We start from the raw sequence: 25,362 nt of genomic DNA, 5'->3' as shown, positions 1-25,362 counted from the left end.
CAGAGCAGAGACCAGCTCTCCTATTTCATGTAGGATTTTATTCTGCATTTTTTTCAATTTTTTGACAGCAGACACACCATCCGGCATCCAGAAGATGAGCAGTAATATACTTCCCTCCCTCTCCAGTCACAGAGAAACCTCTTTTTTAGCTCCTACCTCTGCCACCCATGCAGTGCACAAAGTTCCCCGGGTATTTGCTGCAATGGCAACAACGCCAAACATGGGTAATAACTGGTGGGGAGAAAGGGATGCGGTGAAGTGAAACACTTCAGCCTTCTGTCCTCCTCACAGGTGCCAAAATCTGCCAGCACAGATAACATCTCATCTCTTCCCAAGGTTCTTTCTTAGCAGAACTCCTTGTTTCTACATATCTACTGTACTGTCCCCTAGCATAACCTCTGCACCAACGCCTATTCAAACACAGCAGCACTTCATTCACGGTTGTCTTACGTTCTCCAATCTTGTAGTTGTGTAAATAAGCCTTTAACAACATTATCCACAGTATTCTTCAAATCACTGCAATAATTGCTGCAGACTCCATCAATCTCTGTAAGCAGCATTTTGCACTGATTTTGAAAATTAGGACCCAAGTTGCACTTAGGATAATTGTCAGCTCATTTTGATCTGTGCTGGAAAGCTCATCCCACTTTGGCTTTTTACTTTGAAGCTGTTCATGAAGTGGCTTTTCAAAGGTAACACCAAATACCAAACACACACATGCACTGTTTGCCCATTAGCCAGGATGGAGAGAGGTCCACTGAGCATTCATTTAAATGCTTTCAATGATTTTTGTTGTTTTTATTTTCCATTCTTTTCAATTATTTATTTATTTATTGTTTCTTGGGGAGATGTTTTCTGCTCTGTCTCCAGCATAGCCCAGCAGAATTCCTGATACAGGAAAAGCTGAAGGAGGATTTAGATATCAGGCTGCATCTTTTCTTACAGCCACCGAGTACAAGCTTTGTTCAGTGCACACATACATGGCAGTTTCCCTCATCTACATTCAGGAACACCAAAATCTCTCAGTGAGCTTTAGTGTTGTGGTGGATAACAACAAATATCCACGTGGATAACCCACTTTTTGCCTTTCAAGGTAGCCTTACATGGTGTGCAGTGCAGCAGCTGCTGAGCTCGCTGCCCAGTGCCACTGCCCTCGAAAATCCCCACACTCCCAACCAAACCCAAAGTGGAGAGATGGTCACTGATTGATATAGCCATTTTTCTTGTCTTTTTTTTTTCCCCTACAACAAAAGTAGGATGGCCCATTGGCAATGATGTATTAGAAAAAATAAACTTCACAAACCCAAACTTTGCATACCTTAAAACTGAAGAGATTAAAATTCCCTTTCAACCATTTAAAGCTTCTGCGTACAGTGGTCAGCCAGCTCTGTCAAAGCACATTTACCTTTTTCCATAGGCTCTGCACTAACTGGACTGCACATCTCATCATTGGGTGGGACTCTTTCAGGGAAAGCCAGCTCCATGAATCCAGGGAGTGATGCAGCCCACTCTTTCAGGCACCGTTCCCTCAATTAACAGTCACCTGGGCTTTGCTCTCCTCTGCATGTTCAGATGGGGTCTTCCTTTTCATCAGCTTCAATCCCAAACGTGTCATCTCCTACCTCCTGAGCAGCAATGTGCATTTAAGCTGTGCATGACAATCCCCTCCACCAGAAATAACGGTGGTGCAGGACTGACTCTTGAAAAGGGTGCTCATTGCATTAAAAGCCTGATCATGCTGCTCTCTGCCAGAAAGGAACCATTGGCCTTAGGTTCAGTGAAAGTCAGCAGGGAGGCAGCAGTCTCTAACAAAAAAAATAACACATCTTCATCCCATCTCCATCCTCCCGCATTTCCTTCACCTGCTGCACGCTCCCATTGCCCTGCCAAGCTCCAGGTGGGGCAGCAGTAACTGTGAACACCAAAATGGGTGATCTCCTGGCAACAACCTCCCCACATCCTATCCCCAGCACTGATGCTGTGGGCTGTGACCACCTTAAGCTCCCCGCTTAAGGTCTTCCAGCCCACAGACATCACCCAGCGCCAGGGTCAAGGCTCCTGCTGGATCAGTTGTTGTCCCCGTGTTCCTTGTTTAGGGCTGATGAACACCACCTGGTTGCACAGTGCCCCCGTAACCTCCCATGGCATCTACTGGATCCCAGGTGCAGTGAGACCACTCTCTTGCAGCCTCTTGCTATTTTCTGTGGCTTTGTAGGTAGCCACTGCCATTGACATGCCCTCCGACCTCCCAGCTAGAGCGCTTCCTCCGACTGGTTCCCACAGCAGCTAAAGCGAACGTGGAAGACAAAGCATCCCTGTCCTGTAGAAGACTTGCTTGTGGGCACCACCCCCAACACTGAATTGATGGGCCACATTTTGCAGCCAGTACAGCTGACCTAGGTAAACTCAGGCTTAAAATCCCTCCTGCTAGGCCTCTGTGCCTCGAGCCCCTTTCCCAGGGTATTGGCAGCAACCAAGGATAAGCATCGTCTTCTGTAGCATGATATTTAAATCCCAGCACCTTCTATCTCTTTAATCAATTGCATCTCTTCCGCTTGGCTGGGGAGTCCTCGGTCCATACCCACTTTTGTTCCAACCATCTATATCATGTCCTATCCTGAAATGAGGTAAGCTGTATTCACTTCAGCAGAGCAACACCATTTTAGTACTTCTGGCAAAGATCTTCCTCCAACTAGAGAAGTGCAGATTCACAGAACTCTGCCTTTAGGACCACCACGCTACCTGCCATATACATTCAGGAACGTTTAGGCCCTGTCACCAGCCATTTCACTTACTCAGCTACCAACGTGAAATGGAAAAACTGGTAGACATCTCTTCTCCAAAAAAGAGCGGAGAGACTGCTCCCAATTTACATATCTGAGGGGAAGCTTAAAAAATCAAAGCTCTGTTGAATACATTTATGGAGGAATTTAAATTTAGCTCAGAAAGATGCGGCCCTCCCTTCTCTCCACATACCGGATCCCTGTGCTGTCAGCTCCCCCAGTTTTCCTCTTCATTCAATTTTCTGATACCGTTTTGTAAACATTCGCTTTCACCTCATCCGTTTCACTATTAATCCATGTTAATAATGCCTTACTTCTGTCTGCCCTGTACCTCTTCCAAATTCTTTCAGCAAGCGTCACATCTTTGGCCGCTCCCGTACTCTTAATGCGCTCGCTACGGTCATCTGTGACTACAAGCAAGCCGGGATCCCTCGCAGGGTGGCTCAGGTGTGGGGCTCAAAGGGCCACGAGGCCATGCTTCATTGGAAAAGTGGGTTGTTCCCCTCCATTCCACTCAGGAATCCCACCGCCCCTTCCACCCCCCACTGCTGGAAATCCGAGTTGATTTACCAATGCTTCACGTGCTCTGCGTGCGCTTCGTAAATTACGAGGCAGAACTTGCTGCGTAATAACTACAAGTGATAAAATATTAACTTGTGCTTTTTTTTTTTAATAAAATGAAACAAAAAGCATTCTAAATCATAGCAGCTTATAGTTCAAAACTGTCCATAGTTTAGGAGCATAGTGTAATTAAGAAGTATTAAAACTGCAAAATATTAAAGCCCTGCAGCAATTCAAATCCATGACAAAACCTTCATGCAGAGTGAACAAAATACTGCCTGATGTTCAGCTGATTTGGTCTACTTGCTCATTGGTGAAACACAATTATTTTTTTCCCTTCGTAACGGGATATCCTCTTTTCCAAAGGGGAGGAAAGGTGCACAGCCCTTTTGGATCAGCACACGGTTGCTCTTTCCCTAGTTAGCAATATTCTATAGCACTGAGAAACGAGGACTTTCTGTTTGCCATTAGTTGAGGTAAGTTATCTTGCTTTTATTTGGGTTTAAGACTACTGCAAAGGAGTAGCTTTTCAGTTGCAGCATGGTTTGTCAAGATTACAATATTTACGACTGCATAAAATACATAAGTAAAAAAATTATGATTTGTAGAGTTCGTTATCAAGAGCTGAGGCTTACATCTTTACAGAACTGTAAATACTGGCTTCCTAACTGCTAGTTGATAGTTTTGCTGGCAAGAGCGTTTGTTATATTTTTCTTCAATCCCCATAACCTTTTGCCCAAGTGTTTCAAGAACTAGCAGAAAAGTCCTCTGCAACTGCAGTAAGAACGGTTGTAACAGCGGCAGGCAAGCTGTACTGGTTCTTCATTAAAACACCCTTCATTTGAAGCTACAAATGTAAGAGGCGATTCTTTTTGTTCAAAATAAACTATCAGCATGCTCTGTGCCTTTAACACTTCACATCGATTACAAAAAATTTAACAATGCAATCACTAACATACCCCACTAATGAGAAATTATGAGAAATCGTTTGATGCAGAACCTCCTGCATCAGTCAACTCTGATCGATAAGAAAGCTATCAATTTCGAAATTTAGATTTAATGCGTTTTCAAGAAGCTAATGAGAAAGGAGCAACTTAAAATAAATACCATAATTAAAACTGCAAACTGTTACAATGATATATTATAAACTTGTCCTAGATAAACCTAGTGCTTCCAAAATTTACCAGTGAATTTGTATTACAAAATATGTGAAAATACAATAGGATACCACAACAACGTCCTTTTTCGGGTCAACAGTGACACCAAGGTGATTCACTCTTCACTTCTTAAATCGTTAATAGGACACACCGTAATACAGACTTTGCGATTTGGTTGAGTTCTAGATACCATCCCCACCCAAACTCCAATTCACCTTTTTCATCTCTCCTCTGAAACTAGTGCCAAACTTCCTGTCAAACCCGGTATTTTCTCAAAGAGCTTTAAAATTTAGCCATTACTTATTATCTACTACTATGTTTTGGCAGCAACTATTTATTGGTCTGTTATTGCAAAAAGTGCAATTTAACAATAAACCAGTCTGAAGGTCATTTTATGTCTTGAGGATACATACCATATATTTCTTTAAAAATAATCATACTTTTGTAAGCAATACTTTACAGTAGACACCTCAAATCTACCATAGATGTAAAACTTAAAACGAGAAAAATTTAGTCTCTAAATCTTTATACACATATTTATATTCGAGTTTCTATATATATTATATATATACACAAGCACAAGAGTATATATAAAATATATATAATCAGATTCAAAAAAAGAACAAAAACTGGGCACTGTACATAAAATCTTTTTAAAACTCAAACAATAGAAAAACTTTAAACATTAAACAATTTTAATAAAAGTTTCTGTACAATGCTAAGCAGTTTTATTTACATATAGAAAATGTAAGAGGAGTAGTGTTTGAAATTACAGAACTCCTTAAAATTTCAATGGCAGGTAATCTGGAAAAAATAACAGCATTCCATTCACAAATATTTTCAAGCAATAAATATGTATTTATAAATAGTGTAAATTTACATCAAGATTAGAAACAAAAATCACAAATCTGAAGTTTATTCCTTAGTCTATGTGCAACCCATTTATCTTTGTGACTTGGCTGTTAATTGTTTTAAATTTTATTTAGGAACCAAAAGTGTAACCGTCATGGTTTCAAAACAAGACAGAAAAACATAAAAGCAGTAAAAAAAAAAAAAAAAGTGTATCACCTAACTCTTCACATGAAAAAAAAAAGAAAAAAAAAAGAAAAAAAAAGAAGTTGCCCAAAGAAAGACTTAAAATTTCTAACTACCTTACAAAGAAATGACCAGCTAAGCTAGTACTTTTTCCACGGGAAATTCTGAAGGGGAAAAACGGATGAAACCAACTCATCAGCCCAGAAACAGAGAAAATACAAAAGAGGTGGTCTTCAAGTCAGTAGTCTGTATAATGTTGCCAGTTTTGTCAGATATATACAAAACATGGAATTATTTTTTTGAAGTACAGCTGGATGAGCTTTATTTGTTTTGAGTTCTGGAGTAGGAGGCAGTGCTCTCTCCTGTCCAGTTGGTTGACACTCCGCACTTGGAAGGTTGCATAGACACAGCTTTCAGCCAGCAGCCTTACGGGATAGCTACAAAAATCAGTGGTGCAGAACTGGGTCACTTCCTGAATATCAGAAAAGTTTTCATTTAATGTCCATGAAAAAATGTCAAGATGAAGAGGATGGCAATGGAGGAGCCTGAAAAAGAAAACATTAAATTACCTTCTCTACAAGGGTGTAGAATTCAGCCATTTAACCAAAATCTGTGCAAATGGTGCGCATGACAGTTTGAAGTCAGACACTGCAGTTTTTTTTTTAACACTGGGACTTTGTCCAGTGGCTATCAGCATTTTTTTCCAACTCATTCAACAACTCTGGGTTAGGATTTTGCCTGTACTGCACACTGGATTACACTGTGGGGATATCTGAGTTGATACTTTGTGAGATGCCAAAACAAGTCCTGTTGAGGCACTAAAGAGCTCCATGCGGGCTGATGTAGATTTATCTTTGCATACTCTAAAACAGGGATTCTCAACCTGTTTATCAGTGGAATAGGTGGGTCATCCCTTCCTTTTATGGCTCTCCAAGTACCTCGTGGGTTGCACTTTAATTCCTCGCTATATAAACATATAATTCTGATGTCATCTGTGGAAAGGATCAAGATTCTCAGATATGGGGAGAAATAAATGAGTAAATTAAAGCTTTATTTATTTTCAATCAACTACTTATTTCAATTAACTAGTGCAAGGGTGAAGGTCTAGAAGATACCAATTCCCTAATACTGCTCTTTACAGCATTATCATAAAAAACCTGAACTTCTGATGGCACCTCCTCTTCTCTTTTCCTGCCCATCAGCACTGCCATGATGTGGAATTCCTTCAAGAATCTGCTCTGTCTTTAAAGACACTGTAAATCACACTATAGTATTTATCCACGCAATACTAACTCTATTTAATTCCTGTATTTATTCCTGATACTTTAGCCCAAGCACTGAACCTGTTAGTCCTACAACATCTTTGCCATCTGAGGTTATCTCTGTTCTGTGATGTGCCACAACCTCAGCTCCTCTCCTGTAGGTTATGACCCTTCCCAATCAAGATTTATAAGCCTTTTAAAAAAGCGATACTGTGCATAAATTTCACTACAGAACAATTTTTAATGTTCTTTAGGGTTGCAGGTATAGACTCTCGTGGGGCAGAGAGCTGTTTACAGGTTGAGAACCCTTGTTCTAGGCACAGCTGTACTACCACCATTAGCTACATAATGATATAAACACAGACAACAACATACCCCTCCCACCCTCCCTCATTCTGCCCTCTTTTCCATACAAAAATGTTCTTGCCCATTCTGCCCAGTTGGGTGGTGTATCTGAGAACAGGTGGTTACTTAGAGGCTGTTTTTGCAACACACTATCACTTCAGAACTGCAGTATTTACCAGCTGTAATGAGAACGGGCTTCTAAAAGAGTAAGCAGAAGTTCAGCCATCTCAGGCTTTGCTGAACCAAAGAAGAGAATTAAGTTACGAGGACATGGTCCTGTGTTCTCACTAGCCTCAACAGGTGAACTCTGAGGCACTAGCTCAAAGGTTGCAACTTGTCATGCCTGTATAACATGAAACAATTGTCTAAACATACATTTTCTGCAGCACCTGGAAATGAATCAGAAAGGCACAGCTGTTTCTGGGCTGCTGTATTTAATTCAACATGAAATTCTCAGAACGCTTTGTCCAATGCTTGTCTCGTTTGACAGAAAGGCAAGGCTTATCATAAATAAATCCAGCATTGCTTTCATTGTGATTACAAACAAGCCATCTTTGCCTGAAACAATGAAACCTGGGTGAAATGTTAGGACAGTCGTGCTGACACAGTTCAAAGCAGGAGGCTGCCATGTATAGCACAAAGCTATAATGGCCAAGTGGCTTTTTGCTTTAAATTGAAATGCAAAGGAGGCCCCAAGCCAAAGACAGAACTGTTTGAGAGCATCCACTTGCTAAGCAGAAGGACAGTGCTGATTTGGAAGAGGGTGGGAAGGGGAGCGGGAGAAAGGGGTCTCAGTGCATAGGATGCTCTGCTGCTATACTGACTTCATACCACAACCAATGTATTAGAGATGCTCTTGAACCTGGTGCTAGTTTCTCCAAGCTTCACTGTCCTGATTCTTCCCATCTCCATCTGATCCAGTTATGGTCTCCAGGTGATCTCTATTGGATTTTTAAAGCCACAACTTTATGAATTGTAACATCATACTTTTCCTGAAAACTCAGTGGTTATGTTCTGCAGTAAATTACTGTACTATTTCACATAATTCTGACTCTGCAGAGTTTTGTTCTGTAAATATCACACGTAACCCAAACTTCCATACGAATCAGAAAGTTCACGGTACTCATACAATGGAGTACCAAGACAGGCTACAACTGCTTTACAAATAATGTATTTATGCATCCACTTATTAACTTGACTTACTAATGTAAATTGATCATAGACTTGCATCAAGTCCTCCATTTTGTACTGTTCTAGCACCACAAAATTTTCCAGGTTCGTGCTTATCTTTCGTGCACAGTCTTGGCAATGTACAACATAGGTCTTTCGAGAATTGCTCTCACTAGTGACAAAAAGCAGATCAAAGACTTCCACCTATGAGATAGGAAACAGAAAATCAATCGTTACAATTTCATTTGTAAAAAGTTAAAGAAAATACAGCTTTCATGGTTTAAGATTTACACTCTTATCCTGAGAACAACTTCTTAGAACAACTGAGAATTGAAAACCGACCTCGTGAGTAACAGTTTCTATGTGCTGTGGAAAAGGCAGCATTATAATACAGCCTGCATTTAAAAAAATAGCTCGACTGCTTACAGCACACAGTAGATGCTGCAGCTTACAGCAGCAACAATAGATATGTTAAAATTTCAACAAACGTCACGGTAGTACCCAAGCCCAACATATATTTATTTACTGACCTCACAAATGCTACAGTAATGAGCTGGCTCATCCTTTGCTCGCCCATGCCAAACAATCTCTTTTCCTGCAGCAATCAGAGCTTCCCTCAGTGTCTGACACTGTTTGAGAGTTCTTAACAAGCAATACCTGCAACGAAAAGTCAGGATCAGAGGACTGCATTGGCCATCAGCTGTATACTCAATTCAGTATTACACTTTCTAGACAGATGCAGGCAGCCTAAATTTCACTCAAGACTCTGGAGCTGGAGCTTCTTCCTCTAGGATTTCAGAAACACTTGTCTAATAAGAATCACTGGATGCGTGACTTTAAGTATGAGTTAGATCACATGATTACAGATCTCTGTGTACATTTATTTCATTTCTGTAACGATTCTTTCCCTACAACAGTATCTCATTTTTTACTGGAACATGTGAACATTCTTTTAAGTACAATGAAATACCATATTTTTCAAAACACATGTGATGCATGAATGTATCAGAAGGAAGTTAGTTTGAACTGCCAAGCTGACATTTTGTGTAAATGACAATAGCCTATCCAAAGAAGTGGTTTAATGAACATCCAAAAAACCCAACAACTTCCCAAACAGCACCGAACTTTCAGTTAACACAAGTCTGGAAACCTATGTTCTGACAGGAACCACTCTACATACAGAAAAAGACCTACCAACAAATGTCAACTTCTATGTAAAAGAAACAGGAATGGACAGGTTAGTGTTAGAAAAGGAGGCCAGTCCCTTAACGGGAACAAAAAAGAAAAAGATTTTTTTAACACATTTTAAGAAGAAAAGAATTGAACAGTTTAAAATTAACAATTCCCTGTTATGCTTCTGCTGAGGACAAAAAACACCCAGCCTTTTATTCTTCACAAACCTACGTAGTTTTCTTCATTAAAAAACTGTGACTTCTATCCTAGCATGCTATGATATGGATACATTTTCTTAGAAAAACAGCTGGCAAAATAGGTCAGCAAAGTTCTAAGTTACAATGTTATTTACAATTATTTTTAGTTCTCAGCTATCTTACTTATTTGAGCCACTGTCCGTGTGGTCTTTAATTTTCTCCTCCAAAGGGTGGTTACATTACTTGTTCATTAGATGCAGAATGAAGACTGAAAAACTAAGTTTTGGACAGAAAACAAAGTACTCAGAGTTCTATCAAATTTTTCCAGTTTGATCTTTCTCACTTTAAAACCTTAAACATACCATATGCATGTTCTGTATTTTTCTTAAATATTTGCTTCATGTGTTTCCAAGCAGTTAATAGAATTTTAGGCTTAAACTGCAATTCTATCCTCTTGATTTTTAACATCCAGATCATTTATTTTCACAAGTCTATGGCCTACCCTCATAAAAATAATGTGAAATTGAAAGCTCATTTTTACATTAAACATATTTTCATATACTCATTGTCAATGAAACTGAATATCTCAGTTAGCAGCAACTCCTCCACACTTTCTAGTTTGATGTTAATGGAACTCATGATGTCTCATGATATTGCATACAATCAACTATATGTGGTAGATCACACCTTAATTCACCAATTTGTATCTTTGAGTGATTTATTTTCCTTATCGATATCACAATGTATTCTGCCTTGCTTCATGATTTTGTGCAAAATCATTCCTCCCATGTCCTGTTCTTATTATTCTTGTTACTTTGGAATTAATATTAAGGCTTTTTTACCATCATCCCACTATCTCTAAAATTCTTTCTTCAGATGCATTTGTAAAAGCCTTCTGACTTCTCATTTAAGTTCTGATGTTAATTTTTCTTTTCTCAAGCATGTACTTTGCCTGCCTTACTTTAAATCATTTTGTCTGGCTGCATTTCCACTCAAGATTCTATTGTTAGGATAAAATTTAAGAAACAATCTCATGAGGAAGTTTTAGATTTTGCTCCTTGTCTTTCATCTACAGCAAGACTGCACTCCTTCAGACAATAAGTTTGAGAGGAAAATTACACAACTGTTCACTAAATGTAAGGGGGTTCATGAACGCTTATGCATTTAAAATATCTACACGAGGCTAAAGCCATATACTGAACTGTATTCTGGTGACAGCTGCTTCAAGTTACAGCTGCACCGCAACTACAGAAGTGACCACAGTGAAAAGTTGTTTCAGGTTACTGTTACTAGATGCAACAAACTAGAGATCACTACTAGGTCTTCTCTTCCTTCACATGCAAAGCATGAAACTTCGGAACTGACTAACAATTAACAAAACAGATGTGGCTTCAGTAGCCTGAAAAATGCAATAGTATGTAAGATCAAAGTCTGTATCAGCTCCTAAATGACTTTATTTCTAAAGTACATCTAACAATTTAGGTATCTCACTACAAAAAAAACCAAAAAAACAAAAAAAAGCACCAAAAAAAAAACTCAGCTGCCATCAAACAGGATAAAAACAGGAAACCATTCTGTTCTCTGTATTTCTCTGCAACATTTTAAGATACTCCCTTGGAGAAGGATGCTCTGCTTAGCTATGTTTTTCTCCTAAACCTAAACCATCCACACAAAAAATATGACTCAACTTTGCACAAATGCAAAATATGGGTGAGAAATAATTAAAATCATATTTTGCAAAAAGAATTCTAGAGCTGTTCTGAGATTTACAATTCCTGCTGGACTAGATAAGATATATACACATGTGAAATAAGGGTTTAGCTTCATTTATTTTTTTAAAGGACTTTTTGGATTTCTCTTAACCTCTGCTTCTTCCACCCCCTTTTTTTTTTTCTTTTTTTTTTTTTTTTTTTCTATTTTCAGCAGTACACTAGCAGGTTTTCTTTTCCCTTTTTAACACTTAGCATCTTGACTATGATCACCTACAGCTTAATTGAAAGGACAGCACTGTTTTCAATTTCTAACACTTTTGTGCCTTGCAAAGTCACCATTCCACTTATTCCCTCATTCTGCCACAGATTTCAAGGCTAAATTAAACTCAAAATTCCTATTTGTAAAATGTTATCTCACACAGATGTCAACTCTAAATCCTACTAGGGGAAAAACTGATTTTCTTTGCTGCTTTTCTGCAAGTTAACCCTTCCATATTTAAAGGAGCTTTTCAAGGCAAATCATAAAAGGATTTGATGCTTGTGGATCTAGTATGTTGAAAAGACTAAGACAGAAGCTCTTCTGGCTGGTTGAAGAAAAACAGAGAGAACTGCCACCAGAGTATTCTCATGATGAGTCATCTGCTGTGGAACTCAGTCTCCCACTTTCTTTATGACAAGCCTATGATAGATGTATGCTGAAATGTCCATTTATTCCTCAACACAGATATAATTACTTATATTTGCTTCAAGCTGCACTCTTAAAAAAAAGCATTAATGAAGATGCTTTGAGTTTGAAATGTTTCAGCATTTTAAGAGTGTTTGAGAAATGTCACTATATGCAATTATCATTTTACACATCAATTAATTTTTTGTTCAGAAGAGAGAGCAATGGGAAGGTGGCTTTCCAGTTCTTACTTGCCTTTATTTAAACATTTACATTGGATCTGCAAATGATGATGTGTGAGCCTTTACTAAAGAGATGTTCTAAAAATGCAAAAATAATTTAAATTTTGCTGTAGAAATGACTATCATTATAAAGGTAACACTTCAGTTGATGACCTCCATCTGTTCTTTCTTATGGCATATACTCTGAGCAGGTTTAGTTATGTAAGTTGATTGCTCATGTACTGGAGTCTGTGGCATATTTAAGAACAGTGAAAAAGTTATTAGACCATTCTCAAACCACGTCACAATAACATCAACTACAATGTAATAAACAGTAATGTATAAATATGTACAAGCGTATTCTTTCTTCAAAAAACAGACTATCAAATCATTCTGGCCTGATTCTCAGAAGTCTTTCAAAGGCCTATTTATAGACCTACCCTTGCTTTACGCTTGAAAAAGAAATGGATACAGTAAATGCTCAAATAAGACTTACTTAATCATTTCGAAAAGCTTTGGATCTGAGACCTTGATATTTCGAGCCATATTCCATGAAAGATGAACCATGGGTACTATGGACTTCACGCTCTGCAGTTTATTCCATTCGTACCGTTCCACCGCCAATTTGTACTGACAGGCTACATAAAAGGTTACAGAAGTAGTTAGTGATCAAATAAGTACCGACTGAGCCTAAAATAATTTATGAAAAATTCAGACTTTTTTATGGTGAGACTAAACAGCATTTCTAAATAGCCCATTCCCTGCAACTACATTTAAAATCTATAGAATTTCTTTTTTAAGCACAGATTTATTGTGCTTCAGATACTAAAAGAACACAGAACACCACAGTAGTAACAACCACACGTGAAAACAAGAACTTGCTGACAACTGCTGAATTTCTATGCTGAACAGAGAACAGTTTCAAGAAGTGTTACTTACTAATTTTCAAGCTTTTGACACAAAAAATGTACATCTGAGATGTCTGTATCTTGCAGACATTTGAATGTCTGCATATTCTTTATCATTTTAGAATGCTACAATATGTAACTTGAAAACGAAGAATACACCTTGAGAGATCTGTGCAGTGAGTCAGACTTTTTGATTAAGCAGCCTACTCACCCCACCCTTTTTAAAAACTTGTTTTGCAAAATTTACTGATTGAACACATGAGCTCTGTATCAGTCAGTCACGTAATCCTGGAGATACACTATTTATTGCACCATAATGAAATAAAGATACACCTTATTAAAGAACACTTTTTTTTTTTTGGAAGTACAATCTGTTCAAATGCTTGGCAGAACCTCCTTATTTTAGCTGTGAACTTCTCCATTCTCACATCTAAAAGTCTTCTGAAATCACGGTTCAAAAATAATGACTAGATTCTAGAGGAGTAAACCTTACATTCTTTTGTTTAAAAAAAAAATTACAATTTTTAAATTTCCTGATGCTTTCACTAAAGAACTATTAGGTATCTTTTATCCTGAAAAGGGGAGATTGCACAAGTCTTCAATTCAGATGTATGCTGTAGTGCAGTCCGTTGAGTAGAAGTAGTTTTGGAAGAGAAAGTTAAGAGAACAGCCTACAAAACACAGTGCATGAATTCCTTTCAACATCTTATTCTACTAGTGTTTGCTAAGCTACTGTAAGTTTTAGAAGTTCATTAAATGCAGAGTGCAACGACAGCATTCTTGCTGCTTTCATTTCCTATTACCAATGGAATTATTTAATGCTTCAACACACAATATTTTAAAATACTGTCTATTCATTTTTAATCTAGAAAAACAAAGTAAATTATTAAAAGATGGCAGGTTCTATGGCACAGAATTACCTTACAATGCATTATTCAACTGTACCTGTAAGAGGGCCAACATTCCAAGCAATGTTGTTGCACCAGCCGATAGCCTGAACCCAATGAACAGTGCCAGCATTAATCCACACCAAATCCCCTGGTCTTTGAATAAATCGATAAACTGGGACATTGGCTTCATACAAATCCTCCAAGTTTGGCCACCAAGACCCCATTAGGAAGTTCATATTGTTCCTGAAACAATGGGGAAAATAAAGCTGTCAGTATCTATCAACACTTCAATGACATTACCTGTAAAAAGTGATTATCACTGTAAATGCTTTCTGCATCTAATCCGTGATGCAGGAGGACTAGTCGAAAGAAAGTTTTCACCTACAAAATTCCTGATCCCAATTCCCTGTTTTATATTCTCCAATACTAAAATGCTCAACCATCTGCTCATGTGAAGAGAGTTTACGGCCTTAGAGTTAAGTTTTATCTTCCTTTCAGTTTCCCAGTATTATTAATGCTGAGGTAGAGGAGTTCTTGTTAGATCTGGGGTGACACTGGAGCAGAATGATGCTTTTTTTAACCTGTGACTGATTTTATATACAGTTCTTAAGAATGCTTTCTGTTTAGAACAATGCAAAACATGTACTCATGCTGTCAGTGTGAACATGTAAAGCTCGTCCACACAAGAACTTGTTGGCACCATCTCAATGCTATTCACAGGTCTGTGCTATGTTCAGACAGGAAATGCTACCCCTCCCAAGAAGCATTAAAAAAAAGCCTCCATATGGACTTCCTAACAATGAAATCCTGAGTCTTCCAATATGGTAATGTGAAATAACATACATTTTTCTCTTCCTCATCCCAATTTTAAAGTGTTTTTCGACTGCACCATGCTAGATCACTGGCAAATTTTTAAAAACCATTCACTGCCTCTATTAGGCACTCTAGATAGTTTATGAGATAACCAAACTTTCAGACTCCCTCTTACCCTCGGGAAGGGCAACGGCATGAAGGTAAGAGGCCTACTGTCATTACAGACATTGCATTTTTGACAGTGGAATTACATACAGTTCTGAGGTGGATAATCTTTGTAAAGGCTGATTATTTAAACAGCAGATTATTTAAGAGCAGTTGTCAGTAGGCAAGCAGAAAATAGAAATAGCAGAAAAGAGAAGCATTTGCACAACTCTGGAAAAGTTCTGAAGAAACTTGAGGAGTTTGCATTAGTTTTAAATGGGCAATATAAGTAAAAAAAATCTCCCTTAAGATAAAACGAAAACAGCATGAAGAGGGGACAAAACTGCTCCTAAGTGCCTTTTTTTTTAAGCACACGTGAAACAGATCATATAAATTCTAATCATAGGGCTGGACCAGTATTACCCAATAGTCCCTGCACCTCAACTTTATTAAGCAAGCTACAAACTTGCAGTATATGCAAAGCACGCCATGAAGCCTCCTGGAGTTCAGGTAAACTAAGCTCTCCCATTAGATCCAGTGAGAAACCATGCCAAAATACCAATGGCTGTCTAATTCCTTAAGTATGATGTGTACATTAATCATAATAAAATTAACAACATACAATACCAGGAAAGTACTTCATCACTCCTTGAAAACCACCCCCCAATTTTTCCTATCACTCTACTGCAACAGTCCTAAAAGTGATCATAAAAGCATCAGCATTTGCTAAGAGTAGATGGTAGCTTTAAGGTGCTTGATAAAGAGGGAGACAAACAACAAGGATGGATTATCTTGTAATGTAAAGTTTTGAAAGCAAAGCTATCGCTGAGCACCTAAGGCAATCCAAGCTCCTGCATATCCCATAAATTCCATATCTTGCAAATATTCTAGAATTTGCATTTTGACTTGTTTTAAAGGACTTTTCAGACTATATGGAAAACCCATTATAAATTCACTTATAACAAACCCCCTCGGTGAGTACTTTCCATCCTCCCATTAGGTCTGAGAAAGATAAAGACAACTTGAAAAAAATAAGGAACAATATGCACAACTTACTTTTCACAGAAGTCATTCATGACACCCCAATAGCTTTCAGGGACAACAAACCATTCACAGTCACCTGGACCAATATTTATATTTACTGAACAAAAGTTGTTGTTTTCCTGATGACCTGAAATTTAGAAAAAATAAACACACTTTCTGTAAGGCTAATTTATCAAAATAACCAAGAAAATGTCAAGTAGGTTATAATTACTAAAAAAACTCCATATGTAACAGTTTCAGTTTTCATAATCTTATTATAAACATTATTTAGGTGCTTCGCAGTGTCAAGAAATGCAATTAAGTTGCTGATAAAAAGAGAATTCTGCTTTTGTTAGTTTGTGCAAAATGAAAAGTCGGAACTACCGATCTGACTAATGAATCTGACTTCACCTGACTTATGAACCTGACCAATCATTCAGCAGCTTCCTTTCCATAGAAACCGATGCTTCACAATGCTAAAGCTTACACAATGTGTTTGTGATAGCTTTCAACAATCCCATTTAGAAGAAAAACTTCATGACTTCATAGAATCATAGAATTGTCGGGTTGTCATGCGGAGGGTTGTTAGAGTTAGGGTAGTATGGTCAGGTCATGGTTGGACTCGATGATCTTTAAGGTCTTTTCCAACCTGAGTCATTTCATTCTATGATTCTAATCACCAAGGCTGGAAAATACCTACAAGATCATCCACAGTCCAACCATTCACCTATCACCAATAGTTCTCACTAAACCATGTTCCTCAGACACTAACAAACAAGCAGTAAGAAAATCTGTACCAAGGAGTTTTCAAAATCAATGCAGAAATGCAAAAAAATTTACCTTCTTTTATCATCTGAGAAACTGAACCGTAACCCCTAACAGTATTATCTGAAGTTGTACTTTAGCACAAAACTTAGTCCAGGGGATGAGCAACAACAGAGATGAAGAAGGCTGAGGTAGTCGAGTTCTTTGTCACAGCAGACGGACTTCCCATATCTCTCACCATCCCTGAACCTCTAGGTGCAGGCTGAGGGAGCAATATCACTCCCATGAAAGGCAAAGAGCAAGTTCAAGACTTTGATAAAACTGAGTATGTACAAGTCTGCAGGGTCTGATGACATGCAGTTCCAAGGGCCTGAAGAAATTGGCTGTGGCAGTTGGTAAGTCACTCTTCATCACGGCTAATATGTGAAATCCCCAGTGACTGAAACACTACTCCCATATTTAAAAAGTGTAGGAAGAAGGATCCGGGAAACTATAAGCCCGTGAATCTCACCTCTGAAGATATTGGAGCAGATCCTCCTGAAACCTGTGCTAAAGCACATGCAAGAGGAGGAGGTGATGAAAGACAGCCAGCACAGCTTCTCCAAGGGCAGACTGTGCTTGACCCATCTGAAGACCTTCTATAACAGAGTGACAGCACTTGTGGACAATGGAAGGGCAACAAATGATGTTTACCTGGACTTCTGCAAAGCCTTTGATCTGGTCCTATACCACATCCTTATCTCTACATTTGGGAGACATGGATTTGAAGGCTGGATTGCCCAGTGAATCAATAACTGACTGGGTGGTCCCAGCCAGGGGGTTGTGGTAAACAACACTATGTTCAAGTGGAGGCTGGTGACAAGTGGTGTCTGCTGCTACATCTAAGAGTATCAATACTCTTTACCATCTGTATCAATGACCTAGATGGTGGGACTGAGCGCGTCCTCAGCAAGTCTGCAGATGCTACCGAGATGAGTGGTGCAGATGACACAACAGAAGGAAAGGACGCCATCCAAAAGCACCTGGATAAGCTTAAGAAGTGGGCCCACGTGAACTGAATGCAGTTCAACAAGAAAAAGTGCAAGGTGCTGCAGATGTTGGGACAATTCCAAATATGTGTGAAGAGTGGGATAAGTCATTTGAGAGCAGTCCTGATGAGAAGGACCTGGGGGTCTTAGTGGATAATAGTCATACATGAGCCAGAAGAAGACCAAATGACCAACAGTATCCAGGGCTGCATCAAGAGAGGTGGCCAGCAGGGCAAGGGAGGTGACTGGCCCTATCTGCTCTGTCCTTGTGAGGCTCCCACCTTAAGTACTGTGCCCAGGCCTGGGGTCCTCAGTGCAAGAAAGATGTCACAGCTGTTGGGAGTAGGTTCAAAGGAGACCAAAAAGGATTATCAGAGAGAGGTCTGGAGCACCTCTCCCATGAGAAAGCATGGGGAAGTCTCCAGGGAGACCTTGCTATGATGTTTGGTTACTCAAGGGGAGCTTATAAACAGGAGGGAGACTTTTTGCATGGTCTGACAGTGATAAGACAAGGGAGAGGTTTTAAAATAGAACAGGGAAGGTACAGATTAGATCTTCTTTCTCAGAAGACAGTGAGACACTGGAATAGGCTGCACAGAGAAGCTGTGGATGTCTCATCCCTGTAGGTGCCCAAGGCCAGGCTGGATGGGGCCCTGAGCAGCCTGCTCTAGTGGGTGGCAATCCTGCTAATGCCAGGAGGGTTGGAACTAGACAATCTTTGAAGTCTCTTGCAAACTAAGTCATTCCATCATTCTGTGACCTCCCAAGTCTCAGTCCAGTGCCTGTACTAGTTTTGGCTGGGATGGAGTCTTTTTTTGACTAAGCATCTGCATGCCAATGGGAAACAGTGAATGAATTCCTTATTTTGCTTGGCTTGCATGCATAGCTTTTGCTTGACATATTAAAATGTCAACCCAAGAGTTTCTGCATTATGTTTCTGATTCACATCCAGTGGGGAAGGGAGCGAGTGAGATGCTGTGCCCAGCTGGGTTAACCCACAACAGTGTCCTTGCACAGAACTATTCATAATGGAGCCCTACTCTGAGACAGCAGTGAAGAATTTAAGAAGTATAGTGATTTCTATGATTATACAAGACCTACTTGGGGAAGTCTGTAAAAACTTTAAAGGCAAATTATAAACATGGTTCAATTACATGAACTCATTCTTTTCCCCTTGAAGAATCCAGAATCCTGTGCTATATGCAAGAGATTAGAATGGCAACTACCAAGCCATCTCAGAAATTCAGAAATTTCCCTGAAAATGTAATTTAGTGCTTTGTACACACAGGTTCATTTAATCAAGAAATGAAAGAATATTGAGTATGTACTTCATTATCATATTTATGCCTGACATAAAAGACACAAAGTCTGCAGTGATGATAAATTAACAGCGTAGCAGTAGATTATTTTTTTTTTCATGCAAAGATTATACTCACCTGGTGTTCTACTTCCTGGAACCTTCATGTACAACTGCACTGTGTTCATGCCCAGGATGGTATGACCAACATGGCTTAGAAGATTTCCTGCTGATACCACACGTACAAAAGCAGGAAGTTTTGTCAGTTCATGGAGTTGCAACTTCCACCTGCAGATAAATAGCAAATTGACAAACTGTGAATCCCTGAAACTCTTAGAAGAGTTTGGGAAAGATAAACATTTTCAGAAAACTGTAAGCACGGGAGATGAAGGAGCAGACAACTCACTGCTATGTAACTTAGCATTTTTTAAAATGGAGGTTTACAAAATGCAATAACTTTACTTGACAGCTAGAGAAATTAAACGTCAATTTCTTTTAACTATGAACCAGAGGACCTGGTGACCTAACTCAATCTTGCAGTTATTCAATTTGGGGTTATACCACAACCATGCATTCAGTTTACACCTTGGTATATATCATATGTGTATATCTTTTCCATAAACACAGTGGGCTGCTTTCCCCACATTCTTAAACCAGTCAGAAACTGTTAACGAGGCTTTCAAGAGCCAAATGATATTATAAGTTCATAAGTTCATAAGTTCATAAGTTCATAAGGTTGGAAAGGACCTATAAGATCATCTAGTCCAACCATCCTCCTATCACTATCTCTACCCAACTACTTAAATTAAGTCCTTATGACATGACATTTGCTAGGAAGACTGTCTGAACATAGTCTGACTTGCAAACATGACTGCTAAAACCAGGAACAAAGTCAGCTGTGTGCATGTGCTATGGAACAGAATGATTTTATTAGTGAAAACATATCTCTAGACACTTCTTACAGCACATAATCTGTGCTACTCCTTCAATTTGAAAATGATTCCAAATACAGTCCTAAGTATGACAAGCCAGTTCAGGAAAAAAAATGATTTCTATCAGAAGTTGAGACTAAAGATCAGAAGATGCGGCTTGCATGTGTGATTCTATGAGAATTATTTGAAGAGTCAGAACAATTTCTATGAACATTTGGTTAGTTACTCTTAGGATAGGGTTGAAGCCTCTTTCTAAATAGGATTGCTCCTTAGGTTAGTTAATTGGCAATAATTTTGCAAGATAGGATTTTCTTCAGAAAAACACATAATCTTATTTCAAATTTTACGAGCATCTCTAATCACATATGTAAACATGTACGTATACACACAGAATATACTGTAAAAAATTAATTAGCATCCTAAGCAAGTCTTATTCTCCAATTTCCAATATCATACGCTTTTTTCCTCCTAATTGAGGTAGATCAGAATTTTTGTACTGCAGCTGGTGGAATAGTAATAGTATCCATTTCCAAAATTGATCCAAGAAGAGACTGAACCAAATAAAAAATTATTACTGGATGAAAACTAAAAAGAATGCTTTCAGTGTGTTTCTGAAACACTGTCAAGTTTTTTGAGCTACTTTCTTCTACTCTTGGTCTTATAAAAATCACTTGAAATGAAGAATACTCTGTATTTATTTTATACGTTTAATTTTATCATGGCTTTCTCTCTCATATACATCAATTCAGTCTTTACTACATATTCTGAGCAAATTCTCTGTTCTGGATAGAAAAGCCTGAGCTAGGAGAAAGTGGAAACAAAATCGATGAGAGTAGGTATAAAAGAGGGAAAATAAAAGGGAAAATAATTTAAAGCATTGGAATGAAACAAACGGAGTGTATTAGAAGTATTAGTGGAAAGAAGAGTGACTGATGGATTTATAAGTTCATTACAGAAAAATTAAAGATCCTGGAAAGACAAACTCAAAAACAGATTTTAAGGCGAGAAGGATTTATAACAACAATTTAACAACAGATTAAAGATAACATGGCAATAGAACTTGCAACTGGAATTGGGTTTATGAGAAAATTAACTGACTTCTGAGAAGAATGCACTGGCTTTCCAGAAGAAGTGTAACAGTGCAGAATACCACTGTGAGCAAAAGGAACTACAGTCAAACTTACTTTTTGTCATCTGACAGGTCAATGTTGGTCCCAAACTTGATTGTTTTAAAAGGTCCTCTTCTTCTTCTCCCAGAACTGTAAATATTAAAAAAAACCATAATAAATAAAAAAGTAATGAATGTGAAAATAGGTATAGTGTAAAAATACTTTCAAATCTAACTGTAAAATTACCATGTTTATACCACACTTACTTATCTGAAGATGTGGATTCATTATCTGAGTGGTCCTTGTGGTGACTCTTTTTTTCATTTTCCTCCTATAAAATGCAATTGTGAAATTGCTATCATTTATTTAAACAGTGATATTTAAACAATACAAATACTAAAAAGCATATACATAACAATACAGGCATATAGAGGTATGAAGTGATAACATTTGTTTCAAGATGGTGGCATAATGTTTACAATATCTGCATCCACGATCTCATGGAAACACTGTTAAACAAACAAACAAAGAAATAAAGTTATTAGTCAAAAGTCACTGCAAAATAATCTTTGTGTTAAAAGCTCAGTGAAGTTCAGGCCAGGACAACAGGAGATTTCTACACTGTAAACACTTCTGCTAATCTATATTAGAGTTACAAATTTACGTGCTGGGTTTGCTTCATTATGCAGGTAAAAAGAAATCCAATCCAACATTTTTAGACCAGAATATTTATCTGCCTTCAAAGTTAAGCAGGTCCCCTGATGTGAAAATAGGCTGACTAATATTTATAAAATCCATTTTACAATATCCATTATACAAAGTTCTTTGAATTTTTAATAGCCATCTGCTATTTTAGCACTGCAGTAGCTAGGACCATGACTAGTGGAAAAAGTCTAACCAGCATTAAGTGATGTAATTCCATCTTTTTAGCACAATGGGCTCAAAGTCCTGTTTTAAAAACTTCCTTTTTCACAAGTATACACACATAGAAGGAGAAAGTAAGACAAAAAGCAGGAAAGAACTGCCTGGATGCTGTCCAAAGACTTCTGGCTTTGAATGAGACAGCTGCTAGACATCAAAGTGCCCTATGTACCTGAGAAAGTCCTATTCATCCTTTGAATGAAGGACAAAGAGAAACAAAAAAGGACTGAGGAACGACAACTTTATGAAATACTGTAAAACATGTTAGAAAAGCAATGTTATAGTTGTCAGAGAGAGCAAAAAAAGGTCACAAAGAAAGTCAAGAGAATTGTGCCTGTAGAAAGGAGAAACTTAGCTTTCATTTGAAAAGTCATCTAAGGACAGGTCACAGCAGTGTTAGGAAAATGGAAATACATATGCTTAAAACAATGTCATTATGATTTTTGAGGGAAAAATGAAAATTGACATTATGAAAACTATTTTATGTACCACATTTTTATCACCACTTTGTAGCAGAGGGGAAACAAACAAACAAACAAACAAAAACCTGAAAATACTGCAGTTGCTTCCTGATGCAAAAACAAAGCCGAGGCTTTCTTGCTGACAGGCACATATGTAATCAATCACATAATTTATCAGAAGTGTGCTTTTCTGTAATTTTATTTATACATGTTCTCCTCCAGAACAGTGCTCAGGAATACAATGTTGGTGCAATTCTTTGAGAAAAATCCCACTCATGACTGAAGTTAGGCCAAGCCACACACTATTCTGCCCAGCACTGCCCACTTCCTGTGCCTTTTCCTCACTCTGTATCAATTCTTGCTGAGAATATGTAACCATTTTCCCTTTTCTTTTTTTCCAACTTCAGACCCACTTTTTTCCTTCTAATCCTTTCCAGTAATGCACAAAATTAGGGAATTTTTCTTTCCTTTCTTACTGAAATCATCACTGTTTTTGTGCAACAGCAGTGAAAACTGCAACAGCCAGTTCTCCATTTTTCCCCTTTTTCTAATCAACAAGTGATCAATAATACCCTTTGTCTTTGCTCCAAGGAAGGCAACACTTTCCTGAAAAAAATGTTTCTATATTTTGAACAGTCGTGTTGAAGGAAAAGTATGAGAGTAAACTTTTAATATTTCACATTCAAATTAATTCAGCATACAATGAAGAATGAAGAAGCATCATTTCAAAGCATGTGCAAAATTTGAAGCAACATGAATAAAAATAACAAATTTTAAATATTTCAATATGAATTTCGACAAAACTGTAAGAAAGCTTAAAGCTAACAAGCTTTTAAAATATGTAACACTTAGTAGCTTTATATTGTGAAAATGAAATCTATGTTAAGCATGTGAGAGAACATCATGTATAGTATTTAATCCTCTGTTCAAAACAGACTGTAAATTTATCTGTGCTTTTCATGCTGGTGGGAATATCTTCATTTTCTGAACAACTTCTGAACTTTTTTTTTCAGAAGCCTTTACTAATAGAGCTTAATCCTAGAGTTAGCATACAGGCTAGTAAATTCTAATTTATGTGACAGACAATATGCTTACCCTTAAAGACTCCTGGAATGAGGAGGCCTGGTACTGTGCATATTTAGCAATTGTCGTATGAGATCTACTGCTTTCACAACGCCAGATTTTCTTTGTTCCAGTGGGGTCCCAGTTTTCATCTGCTGGCTGCAGTAGTTGTGTCCTCACTTCTACTACATGCTCATTATTTGCTTCTACCAATGTCTTAGTAGAGAAGAGTCCTAGATCTAATAAATGAGAAAAAAAACCCAAATGCAAATGACTGTTAAAATAGGACAAAAAGTTATAGAAGATATTAATGCTTAACGATATCTGAAGGATTTATAACACGCACATATATAAGTTGTGGTAATGCTAAAAAAAACTTTTCTACACAACAGCAGATGCCTAAAAGAAACCTTGGCACTACTTTATAGACCATATTCCAACTACAAATCCTTAAACATGCATAATTCAATTAACAATTAAGTATTTTTCAAAAAATTAAAGCTCTCTGAATGTACACAATGAGATCATTAAATCAAAGCACAAAGTCACACATGCATAGTTTTTACAGAAAATAGTCTGTGTGTTAAGCTCCCATACCCACAGCTCTGTTCCTGTCTGTGATCAACAAAATCTGATGGATTTTTTTTTAAGTTGATCAAAGTTAGAAAAAGTAGTGAGCTAAATGACATGTTCCCTTAATTAACCTAAATATAACAGTAATGCAGTATTATAGAAATAAAATATCCACTTTAAGAACTGAGAAACATCATTTTAAGAATACGTATTTTTTACAAAGAAAATGTAACCATATTAAAGTTACCTAATTTAAGCGCTCCAGCAAGGCCACGTATTACAGTAACAGGGTTGTTTGGATTTGTACAAAATTGATGTAAAGGTGGAAAGAAAGCATCTCGTTTATTTTCCAACTGTAAAATTACAATGGAATATTAGATATCAGAAGAATTTTACAAACAAGGAGTCTAAATAAGAAAGAATAATAAAAAATGAGAAACAACAGAAGGAAGACAGGATCTTTATTAATTTCTTTGCTTTGAGAGGATTGAACAGCAACATCATACAACCATTTCCTTGTTATAAGCTGAATTTACTCCTTCTGAAATTAATTCGTTATTGTAATTTATTTCTTGGCATGAATTATTCCCAGGTTGCTTCAGCTTTTGCAACTCAGGTTTCCTGCAGTTTATATCTTTATCTGACAGCAGACCCGTAAATTTTCTAAATCTGCAGAATTCTCTGAAGAGCAAGATAATACACTAGCATTCTTTTCAGAATTTAAAAAACTAATCCTACAGATAATGTATACAAGAAACATTATAATTAAGAAGAGCACTCTCAGAGTATATCTTGTGTTAACTGGAAAAATTGATTTGGTTTTGCTACGCTTCTGTACATCTACAACCTCGATTTTATGCTGCAGTTTCTCCTCACTTTTATTTTTAATTGCTATGAATCTTAAAATCCTGCAGACAGCCTGTGAACAAAAGTATCAGTGACACTGTAGACAGAGACTGCATATATGCTGAAGACATCTCTTTCAACAAACAAAACAATAATGTTCCTAAATAGTGGGACCCATGTTGGCACATCTACACAGAATGCTGCAACATGGGGATTTACCAGCTTTGCAAATACTCAGTGAAGCTATACCGGACTCTTAATTAGGGAGATTAACTCAGGTTCAACACTAAGAGCAGAGCTACTGCTTCCA

The 25,362-nt window shown here is 37.7% G+C and overlaps 1 protein-coding gene across 16 annotated transcripts in view; it reads right to left on the bottom strand.

The window, feature by feature from the left end:
• Nucleotides 1-3,815: 3,815 nt before the first annotated feature.
• Nucleotides 3,816-25,362, bottom strand: part of KDM6A (lysine demethylase 6A) — a 145,549-nt gene continuing 124,002 nt past the window's right edge. For 7 of the 16 annotated variants that reach the window (XM_065741602.1, XM_065741607.1, XM_065741606.1 and 4 more), the window contains 12 exons: nucleotides 24,454-24,559; nucleotides 23,667-23,872; nucleotides 21,456-21,520; nucleotides 21,265-21,339; nucleotides 19,288-19,436; nucleotides 16,092-16,206; nucleotides 14,134-14,321; nucleotides 12,777-12,918; nucleotides 8,844-8,970; nucleotides 8,347-8,517; nucleotides 8,006-8,084; nucleotides 3,816-6,081 (listed from right to left, as the gene is read on the bottom strand). In XM_065741602.1, coding sequence (XP_065597674.1) covers nucleotides 8,028-8,084; nucleotides 8,347-8,517; nucleotides 8,844-8,970; nucleotides 12,777-12,918; nucleotides 14,134-14,321; nucleotides 16,092-16,206; nucleotides 19,288-19,436; nucleotides 21,265-21,339; nucleotides 21,456-21,520; nucleotides 23,667-23,872; nucleotides 24,454-24,559 — 1,401 coding nt within the window. In that variant the 3' untranslated portion in view covers nucleotides 3,816-6,081; nucleotides 8,006-8,027. Of the gene's footprint in view, nucleotides 6,082-7,967; nucleotides 8,518-8,843; nucleotides 8,971-12,776; nucleotides 12,919-14,133; nucleotides 14,322-16,091; nucleotides 16,207-19,287; nucleotides 19,437-21,264; nucleotides 21,340-21,455; nucleotides 21,521-23,666; nucleotides 23,873-24,453; nucleotides 24,560-25,362 lie in introns of those variants that run through there. The other 9 variants (XM_065741603.1, XM_065741605.1, XM_065741613.1 and 6 more) reach the window with 4 other exon arrangements.

Source organism: Cyrtonyx montezumae, unplaced genomic scaffold (assembly GCF_038088225.1).
Source record: "Cyrtonyx montezumae isolate F1298 unplaced genomic scaffold, pur_monq_1.0 scaffold_3, whole genome shotgun sequence".
Taxonomy (NCBI): Eukaryota; Metazoa; Chordata; class Aves; order Galliformes; family Odontophoridae; genus Cyrtonyx; species Cyrtonyx montezumae.
This window is presented reverse-complemented; position numbering and strand designations above follow the sequence as displayed.